This window comes from Equus quagga, chromosome 13, assembly GCF_021613505.1.
Source record: "Equus quagga isolate Etosha38 chromosome 13, UCLA_HA_Equagga_1.0, whole genome shotgun sequence".
Lineage (NCBI taxonomy): Eukaryota > Metazoa > Chordata > Mammalia > Perissodactyla > Equidae > Equus > Equus quagga.
The window spans coordinates 90,386,002-90,396,915 of record NC_060279.1 but is presented as its reverse complement, the minus strand read 5'-3'; the positions used below and the strand labels follow the sequence as shown (position 1 = coordinate 90,396,915).

The 10,914-nt window shown below is 38.7% G+C and overlaps 1 protein-coding gene across 1 annotated transcript; it reads right to left on the bottom strand.

Moving 5' to 3' along the window:
• Positions 1–2,304: 2,304 nt before the first annotated feature.
• BSPH1 (binder of sperm protein homolog 1) lies at positions 2,305–4,891 on the bottom strand. Its single transcript, XM_046682152.1, has 3 exons — positions 4,798–4,891; positions 2,820–2,951; positions 2,305–2,447 (listed from the first exon to the last, which is right to left on the bottom strand). The coding sequence occupies exons 1-3, from the start codon at positions 4,889–4,891 to the stop codon at positions 2,305–2,307; spliced, it is 369 nt and encodes a 122-aa protein (XP_046538108.1).
• Between the last annotated feature and the right edge of the window lie 6,023 nt (positions 4,892–10,914).

Below are 10,914 nucleotides of genomic sequence, written 5' to 3'. Positions count from 1 at the left end.
GGAACAATAAGTCACAGGAAAGAAAGCCCGAGAGGAGGAAGGGAAACCCTTCAAGATGTCTAATCTTCGCTTTAGTATAGCAAATGAGAAGCCGCATCATGTTAATATTTGTTCAAGGCAGTGGAAAACTGCAGTAAACAGGGCTTTTGTTCTGCTGGAGGACAATTAATAAATGTAATCGTTAATAATAAATGTTATAATTAATAAATGTAATAAACGAGCACATGTCCATGATTGAGACACACCATTTTCTGATAGGTATGTTTTCTGCATCCCGGGATAGAATTCAATTTTATAACTCTTAGTACCTTTTCTTTACATTATTAATTTTTAAAAATTGTGGCTATACCATGTATCATAAAATTTGCCATTTTAACCATTTTTAAGTGTATAATTAATTCAGTGGCATTACTTAGATTCACAATGTGCAGCCATCACCACCATCTATTTCCAAAGCTTTTCAATCAGCCTAAGCAGATCCTCTGTACCCATTCTCCCCTCCTCCCAGCCACTGGTAACCTCCACTATCTGTCTCTATGAATTTGCCTATTCTAGATGGTTCCTATAAATGGAATCATACAAAACTTCTTCCTTTTGGTCTGGCTCAGTGTAATGTTGTCAGTGCATCCATGTTGTAGAATGTATCAGCTCCATTACTTTTTATGGCTGAATAATATTCCATTGTATGGAGCTACTGCATTTGGTTCATCCACACCTCTGTTGACAGACACTGAGATTGTTTCCTCTTCTGGGCTACTGTGAATACCGCTGAAAAGAACATGGACATAGAAGAATTCTTTCAAGTCCCTGCTTTCCATTCATTTGGGTATATGCCTAGGAGTGGAATTTCTGGGTCATGTGGTAATTCTACGTTTAGCTTTTTTATCTTATCATCTGTTTACATTATAAAAGTCATAGCCACATAACTCTTTGAAAATGAGTTAATCCACTGGATTCATAGTTTCTGAAGATAGTGACAATAATATTTACCTCATGGGGTTGTCATGGAGATTAATGATGATGTGTGTAAATCACACAGCATAGTATCTGTCATAAACTATAAACTATAATTGTGGAGACATAAAATTTGCTTATTTCCTGAATGGCTCCGGGAAACTCTGACTCCACCATGGAGTAAACGGCTATGTACTGTACCATGGACATGGCTTCCTTCAGCCTCCCCACCCTGGTTCCTGTGGTTCATATCTGAGCTGCTTTGAGCCTCACTGCAACACTTTCCCTCATCGATACTGTCAACTTAAAAAGCAAATTTCCCTGTTATTTTATCTCAAAAGGAGTTTATTTATGATATAGTCCAAAGAATTGCAATTCAGTAAGTGCATGCGGTGGCAAACCATAGGCAAATCCAGAGAACAAAGGAGGGGAGCTGCTTTTATAGAGAAAAAGGGGGAGGGGGCGGGGCTGTTCTAAAGGAAAGTCTATTGGGGGAAAGTAACAGTTCAGGGTGGAAACGGCTTCTCATTGGCTGAGCTGTGGGGTTTCTCATTGGCTGAGCTGTGGGGTTTCTCATTGGCTGAGCTGTGGTATTTCTTATTGGCTGAGCTGTGGTGTTTCTCATTGGCTGAGCTGTTGCCAGGTGGGGAGAGAAATCTTCCTTCAGTAGTAAAGTGGTTTCACTTCTTGTCCAAGATGCAAGGGTCCTTTGGTGTAACTGACCATGTGTGATAGGGCCTGAGAGCTCCCCCTACAGGCCTTCCTGACTCCAATTTAGTTAAGATTTCTTTGATTAATTTCCACAGCCTACCTCAGGTCCCACTTCAGTTACAACTTTTCTTTTTCTGTTTTAAAAATAATTCTTTATTAAGGTAATGCATTTTAATAGACTTTATTTTTTAGAGCAGTTTTAGGTTCACAGCAAAAGAAGATACAGAGATTTCACACATACCCACTGCCCCCACACTCAGACAGCCTCCTCCATTGTCAGCATCTCCTCCCCTCCCAGAGTGGTACATTTTTTACAGTCGACGAACCGACACTGACACATCATTATGACCCAAAGTCCGTCCACTTTTTTTTTTTTTTTAACAAAGGGGCCTAATTTTACACAGTTAGCGTAAAAATGCTGAGGCTACAGTATAGGTTTCCATATCAAAACCTCCTAAACCACAATCCATAAACAAAACCCCAAGTTATTTCCAGCCAGATCACCTTTAACTCATATCTCGGGGGAGGGAAAAACTCTTTTAATGAGGGTCCTACCCCCTCCTTTTCCAACAGAAGCTGAAGATTCCTTCCCATGAGAACGATTAAACCCTTCATCCCCTCTCTCAAGAAATCCCACTATCACTCACAATATTTCCAAATCTTGTCCTTATTATAATTCTGGGTCAGTGAACACCAGTATTTCCCAAACGCATCCCCATCTTCAGTACATTCCCAGTAGATCATGCGTCTGTACCAGAAGGGGAACACACATTTTGCAAAGTCTACAGAGAAGAAAGAAGCAATCAGAATAAAAGATCTTTCTATTTTGTATCTCCTCTTCACCATAGCGTGCATACATGCTTCCCACTCAGCACCATCTGCTCTGCTCTCATCCGCCCAAAGCGTAAGCGAGGATTATTGGTGAGGGACTGAAGCTATGCTGAAAGGTTTCTTTTCAACACAGTGTGGTTGAAGCACTCAGAATATATCTTTGGTGCAATGTGATTTTCATACTCTCAGAGAACTGCACCTATTGTATTTTCACAATTTAATTGACTGGATTTCCTTTTCAGAACTGTCTTGTGGATCTCACCAAACCTCAGCCCTGGCAACCAGAATTATCACCTTGAGGTATTCAGAGGCAAAACACTCACCTTCTTCAGAACAATACTTCCAATATCCTTGGTAGGTCTCATTTAAGGAGCACCACTTGTGTTTGGCCTTGAACATGACACAGTCATAGAACTTTGCATTTCTATAGTAGAATGGAAAGACACACTTGCCATCTAGAGAGAACAAAAATTCTTCATTGTCTTTGGGAGTGTTAGTTGACATGTTACAAAATTACTTTCCTCCTCTTGGTGGTTGCGCTCTGAAATCAGAGCCACTGCCTATGGCTCCACTGAACCTTACTGAGTCACGTGATAGTGGAGCTGTTGGCCCTCTTTTAATAAAGGGATTTGGTTTTATTCCCCTTACTCCTGTCCCACTTTTTTCCATGGTATAAACAGTCTTGAAATTTTGCTTAGCATTTGCCCCCACTTCCAGAAATGTACCCTAAGCTGAGAGACAGAAATATGGGCATTTATCTATTAAACATTTTCCCCCCGTATCTCTTTTCTTCAACCTCTTTCACCATCACACACACATGCAAAAATGCATGTAGCCTGGTTTGTATCTTTCCACACTTTTCTCCATGCCCATATGGATCTATCCATCTAGATATCTATCTATCTAGATAGATAGATAGATATGGATGTGTATATATATATATCTATATGTACACACACACATATCCATCAATACAACATATATAATCATACAATGTATATGTAATCATATGTATTATATATATAACATATAATACATATAATATACATATATAAATATATATATGTCCCCCACAGGCACACATACACAGATTTTTGCTCCCTCCCCAAATGAATCATACTTTATATCCATAACCTTACTTTCTAACTTAACACATCATAGAAGTCCTTTTAAACTTATCTTTTTAACCTTTGTCACTCTAACTCCTCTCTACTGCTGATTCATCTTCTGTGACATGGATTTTGTCATAATTTATTCTATACTTCTCGTATTCGGATTTTTTCCCTCTGTAAATCAAGCTGCAGCAAACATTCCATGCATGTAAATCCTAATGGAAGCAATTGTTCGTATAGAATAGAATCCCAAAAGCAAGGGTCTTGGGTTAAAGTATAGATGAATTTTTAACATTGATGGGTATCGCTTTCTCAAAGAAAATGGCAATTCATTTTTTCCACCAATATGTTCTTTTACCTGGATTTTCACCAGCATGAAGCATTTATGCACTTTTTAAATGTTTACCTTTATAACAGATGACTCCAGTCCTGCTTTAAAAGACGTCCTGGTCCTTAGAGCGTACTGCATTTTCCTCTTAAATTATATGATTTTATTTCTTTTGTATTTAAAGTTTGATTCAACAGGCATTTAGTTTTGTATATGATGCAAGAGGGGAGTGCAACTTTATTATCTTCCAAGTAGATATTCAATAATGACAAATTGATGATAAAATAAAACACTTGTGCATTTAAACACCCATACACTTAAAACCATGTATTAGATTCTAATATATCCTGGGATCCATTCTATATTATCTATCAGGTTTCTTGAAATTATTAGAGAAGTAGGATATCATAGTGGTAAAATGAGCAGAGTCTGGAGCCAGCAAGCATCCAAAAAGATTACTTATTATTATTTGACTCTTTCTAGGCTGATATCATGCTGTTTATATTACTATATTTATGTTTTGTCTAAATATCTGATAATACAAGGTGCTTCTCCACCTAAGCACTGTTTTTGTTCCTAATATTCCTAATTACTAATGGACGTTTTTTCTATATGAATTTTAAAATCAGTTACTCTATCAGATTGGCAGAAATCAAACAGTAGAAGAATTTAGTGCCAGTCAAAGTTCAGGGTGACTTCTATTTCTCATTTCTTTTTATCTGTTTACAAGACATTTCTATTAAATTTTATGAAAGGAAGAAAAAGAACATTTTTGCCAGAAAAAAACTTCACTGATCTCCCCATTTTTACAAAATGAAAAGAAATTGTACTTTAATAGTGAAAGTTATCTGATCAACTTACCTTTGATTTCTGGAAAGTGAGTTATAGTTTCTGAAAAATAAAATTTGAAGCTGACGTTTATTTCACTATTCTTGTGTCTTCCCATGAAGAACATGGCACGATCTTCTATTTTTTTTAGAAGTTGCTTTACGTTCTTCACTAGGGTTTTATCATGTACTTTAAGTCCTGCACATTTCTTGCTGATTGAACTCCAAAGTGTACCGTTGATGTAAACTAGAAAGATTTCCTTTTCCATCATTGTCTAGTTGGTTCTTACCAGTATAGAGAAACTATTGACCAGCCACATAGCCAGATTCTCTCATTAAAACTTATAATCTTTACAATTTTTCCTAGGAGTTTTAAAATATTCAGTCATAAAATAATTGTGCCTAGGGGCCGGCCCGGTGGCGCAGCGGTTAAGTGCGCACGTTCCGCTTCGGCGGCCCGGGGTTCGCTGGTTCGGATCCCGGGTGCAGACATGGCACCGCTTGTCAAGCCATGCTGTGGCAGGCGTCCCACATATAAAGTAGAGGAAGATGGGCATGAATGTTAGCTCAGAGCCAGTCTTCCTCAGCAAAAAGAGGAGGATTGGCAGCAGTTAGCTCAGGGCTAATCTTCCTCAAAAAAAAAAGTGCCTGTTATTTTCCATAGGCTTGTGGATTATTTCCTTTTGGTGATATCACAGAAGTTAGAGCCCCCCACCCGCTGATCATGTTAACTAGTATTGGTCACAATAGATACCTCTGTGCTTTCCTGGTTTTAGTTAGAATGACATTCAAGTTAAGGATGTTCATTTCAACCCATGGTTAATAGCGGTCCAAAAAAATAGAAATCAACCATTAAGGGAATTTTAAAATAAAATACAGCTTTATAATATCATGCAGGCATTAACAAAGATGAGCACATAAATAGATATGAAAACATTTTTACTTCACTTTTAGGTGACAAAAGGCATTTTCTATTTCATTATGTTCTGTAAGACTCTATTTTTGCAAAAACAAATCACTTATGAAGTTACATGTAATATTTGATCACACAAAAATATTAATAATAAAATTGACAGTAAAATTATGATTTCTCTCTTCTTTTTCCTTAACTATTTTTAACATGGAACATACTTTATCTAATATACAAGGACATAAAATAGTAGTTTTTCATTTAAAAGTATGATTTCTTACCAGGAAAAGAAGTATAGTATTCAATGATTTCACATTTTATTGAAAAATTTAAAAAGAAATTCTAGTAAAAGAATTTTGATCAACTCACCTACATATGAGGAGTCTTCATCTGAAAAACACAATTTTAAACAAATATTTATTTCACTAGATTTAGCCTTTAAAACAAAATAAAAGTAAAATATTTTACCAAATTCTGTTCTAGTAAGAATAATAATATTTTGAAGGCAATGGATCAAAATTTACATGGAGCTTATTTTCAGTAGCGTGATTGTGGGTGATTTCTAATTTTTCCTTTTGCTTTAACTGTCTTTTCCAAATATTGTTAATGAATAGAAACAATTAAAATTATTTTTAAAACGAAAACAGTTCAACAGGCAAAATCAAATGATTTGCTTTTTCCACACTTTGCCACAAAATAAACCATGTTATAGCAGGATAAATATGTTTTTTCATTTCACCATCCTTTTCTGTTTTATTTTGTTTTATTCTATTTCTTTTTCGTACTATCTGGAAGGTAAGATTTGAAGCAACACTTTCTTAACCATCCTAGGCTTTTAAAATGAGATCAAATTTATTTTAGAAATTTAGAAATCTGTTAAAGAAAGGTTTGTGCAGTTCAGCTTCCTAGGTTTGTTGTGAAGATTAAAGGAAAACTTGTGTCAGACTCTGCACAGTACACAACAGAGAGAAAATACTTGGTACATGGTAGCAATTTTATTGCAATGATAAGATTCTTCTTCTAACAATTATCATTATTATTTTCTCCCCTACCAAATTGAAGACTCATTCAAGTTTGCAACAGATTTTCACAAACCATAGAAAACTTATATCCGCTAAAAATGGCTTCAGAATTCAAGTTTAGGAGCCTTTGGTATCCAGCAAATATTGAAGTTACAAGAAATGTCAAAGAAAGTGCTAAGGCATCTCATGATAAATGGATTGTCCGTCGTTCACGGATCTGCAACTGCTCTTCTCAAAGATCAGAACACAGGGAGGTGTATATTTGCCTGTAAATTTTGAACAGGCAACCTGTAAAAAACACGAAACTTGTTTTTTCTAGGAGCGGGAAAAATGACAAAGAGGGCAGTGAAAGAATCACTTACAAGAATGAAGGATGCCAGTAGGAGGACACATTCAGAATGTAAATTGACAGTCAGAGACATGGCTAAAGAAATACGGTTTCTCAGAATCTTTATCGTAAATCTCAGTTGTCACTAGTTAGCTGGGTGACTTTGGGCGCATGAGTCAGCCTCTCTGTGCCTCAGATTCTGTTCTATAAAATGAGGGCAATAATTGCACCTACCTCATGGGATTGTAATGAGAAACAGATGTATTATGCATGTATAGTACTTAGAACAGTGCTTGGAACAAAGAAAGCACGTAAGAACTTATAGCTGCTATTGCTATCAACAGCGTTATAACTACTGAAATATCATCCACACCTTCGTCCTCATCATTATGGTTAACCATCGCATCATTTCATCACATGGTGTGTCACTAGTAAGATTTAGGTCAGACTTCGGGAAAGACTTAGTGGTGTTTCCAACAGAGAACCCCATACATTTTTAAGTTTTGTCATCTCTTCTCACTGACACCTGAATTCTACTATTAGAAATTCATGCCTTTGGAGTTACCACCTTCCAAATGGAAATCTCTTTCTCTAGGAGAGAAAAATAAAGATGATACCACTGGTCTGTGTAGGAAATGCAAATGCACGGAGCATCTGCTATGGACTGAGCGCTGTGTTGTATTTAACGTATCAGAATAGCTTTGGGAGGCAAGCATTATTTCCATCATCTTACAGACAAGAGGACTAAAGTTCAGAAGAGTTAACTAAGCTCTGTAATATTGCTGAGTGGGTCTGGCAATTCAATTTGAGTTCCCCCTCAGAGGAGAGGTTTCATCGGAATAGAATAGCGCAAACCCCAGCACGGGCTCAACCACTTAGCAACCAGCTGCCCTCAGTTTGCTCAGCTGTAAAATGGGGAGGAAACTTTAGGACGTCAAGTCCACCCCAGATCGAATATTTTAACATTCCTGGAACGAGAGAAACTGCCTGATGACTTTATTCTTTTCCTTAAAGCAGCATTTCTCAACCATTTTCCCTTTTGAGCCACTAAAACTGTAATACTTCTCCACCCTTAATCTTTAAGCATTCATTCTTTTAAACATTTTTTCCAAAAAAAAAAATAATCCTGACATAATCATAATAGCAAAGAACTGTAGAATGCTCATGGTGCATGGTGGGAATGTAAAAATGGTCTAACCACCACAGAAAACAGTATGGAGGTTCCTCAAAAAATTAAAAATAGAACTACCATATAATCCAGCAATTCCACTTCTGGGTGCATATTCAAAAGCATTGAAGTCAGGGTCTCAGAGAGACGTCTGCACCCCCCTGTTCATTGCAGCATTATTCACAATAGCCAGGATATAGAGACAACCTAAATGTCCGTCGATGGATGAATGGATAAAGCAAATGTGGTATGTGCATACAACGGAATATTAGTCAGCCTTAAGAGAAGGAAATCCCGCCATAGGCGACAATATGGACGAACCTCGAGGACACTATGCTAAGTGAAATGAGCCAGACACAGAAGGATGAAAACCACCTGATTCTACCTTAGGTGAGGTGCCTGAAACAGTCGACCTCCCTCTGTGAATATTAACTACTAAATCCAAACCTGCAGGCTGCGTCTCCAATAACTGGAATAGTACCTGTAAGAGGACATGCAATACAGTGCTAGAAATAGTCATGAGATGAGGATGACAGCCCCGTTCTGAACTTAATGCATGCCAACACAATCCCAGCAATCCTGGGTGGGGGCAGCAAGAATTACTCCCCTCCTGGGGCTGGCCCGGTGGCACAGCAGTTAAGTTCACACATTCTGCTTCAGCGGCCCAGGGTTCAGTGATTCGGATCCCGGGTGTGGACTTACACACCGCTTGGCAAGCCATGCTGTGGCAGGCATCCCACATGTAAAGTAGAGGAAGACGGGCACGGATGTTAGCTCAGGGCCAGTCTTCCTCAGCAAAAAAAAAAAAAAAAAAAAAGAGGAGGATTGGCAGCAGATCTTAGCTCAGGCCTAATCTTCCTCAAAAAAAAAAAAAAAAGAATTATTCCCCTCCTGTTTCAGATGTGGGAACTCAGAGCATCTGAGGCCCAGATCCTTGCCTGAGGTCACAGATGAAGCTTGTGTTGGAGGCGAGAGAGAGGCTGAGAGGCCTCAAAGGGAGCTGGACTTCTGAGCCCTTGTCTGGAGGCGAGGCGAGGAGAACTCTCAGCCCTCGGCAGGCGGGGATGCATGGGAGCTCCGGGCTATCATTCCCTCTCGCCTCCAGAAAATAAAAGAGGCTCTTGCAGTGCAAAATTCACATTTTAGCACAACCCTTTGCTAAAATTTAACCATTGGCTAATGGGCAGTCCCATCCCACAGGAGCCTGAGATGGTAACAGGCGACAGATGACAACCCCAGAACTCTGGATTCACACTGCCTGTCAGGGTCTGCCCACCTGGATAGTCTTTGGTGCAAGGGACCCCCCTCGTGATCCCCGAGTATGCCCCAGTAGCTTTATAACAGTGGCTACATTCCATCTTGTGCAGGGCAAATTTCTAGTGCTGGAACGAGATCACTCGGCTGAACCCTCTGTGAAGTTTTGCCAGGTCCATCACATCTCGGGCCCCAGGCCGGGAGTGCAGTCGATTTAGCACTCACGCGCATCGTCTGTTTCCTCTTCTCTCTTCCCACCAGCCTGTGAACTCACTGAGCCAACAACCTCATGCATTTCATCTCTGCATCCTGTGCGTCCGGCCGGATCAAAACCTACCATCTTAACTGTTTCTCAAATGCTAAAATGTAATGCTCTTCATGTTCTACTGTCTGCAAAGTCAGAATGCCCCTTATGCTTGATGGCATCTTATTATCTGCAGGCCGGGTTGCTGTGCGGGCCGTCGTGCTTACTCCCTGCCCTGAATAGGACGATATTCAAAAGGCCGGCGTCAAGACCTGTAGTATGCACGTCGGTGGCTCCAAAGAAACTCTGAGAGACAGCAACGCGACCCTCTTAACCTCTGGGAAGCAGATGCTTATAAGAGGAGAGGGAGATAGACAAGAAGCTATACTTCTGAAGACTTGAAAGCAGACCAACACCACAGCGTTGTAAAGACCAGCTAACGCGCCCAGGACCAATGGGTTTTAGTTTTTAGTTCTTTTATGCATTGTTTCAAGAAATGCTGCAATCACTAAGATTCCACACAGCACTGAGGTAATGCTATGTGGAAAAATGTGACGTCAGGAATTCAGGAGGCCGGATACTGAAACTGGAGAAGTTTCAGGATCACCTTAACCAGCTTCTTTCACTTATATTTCCTTTTTTATGTGTGTCCAAAAGTGGTATCTCATTAAAAATAATGTATGTCCAAGTTAAAAGTTGTTATTTTTCAGTAAGTGTGAAATAAAAATTCTAACTGATAAGAAATCAGTGGTCATAGTGACACGGAGAGTATCTTCTTCTTTTTTAAAAAAAATATTTATCAGAACTGTGTTTGATTTACTTTTTCATGCAAAGATGGCCTGAAGAACGCTTAGAAGTACTACGTGCAAGATTATTATTTTTGCCGTTCCATAAAAAAATTGTTTTCATGACGATGTGTAATCCTCATCAAACATAGGAGAAATGCATCCATAAGGAAATTCCTTCTTAGATTGTCACTTTCTAATTGTGGAAGGCAACACGATTTTGGTAAAGGAATAAAGTAGACTTTCCAAAAATTAATTTCATTTTCAAAATGTCTACCTAAGGCATTTAAAATATATTAGAGTGAATGGAGACAAGTTATCCAGTAACATGACTTCTGCCAATAGAATTTTCCAGTTTACATTCTTATTCTCTCATTTTTACTAGTTGAACCTTCTTATTTTTTTTAAAGGCCTGTCAGTGGATCATGTCTATTAAATGG

What these genes read in the sequence shown, in the direction of transcription:
- BSPH1 (XM_046682152.1), bottom strand. Translation starts at nt 4,891, where the DNA reads ATGTTCTTCATGGGAAGACACAAGAATAGTGAAATAAACGTCAGCTTC. An exon ending in TCACTTTCCAGAAATCAAAG is followed by an intron (nt 2,952 to 4,797) that starts GTAAGTTGATCA and finishes TGTTCTCTCTAG; the next exon opens with ATGGCAAGTGTGTCTTTCCA. An exon ending in GAAGTATTGTTCTGAAGAAG is followed by an intron (nt 2,448 to 2,819) that starts GTGAGTGTTTTG and finishes TCTTCTCTGTAG; the next exon opens with ACTTTGCAAAATGTGTGTTC.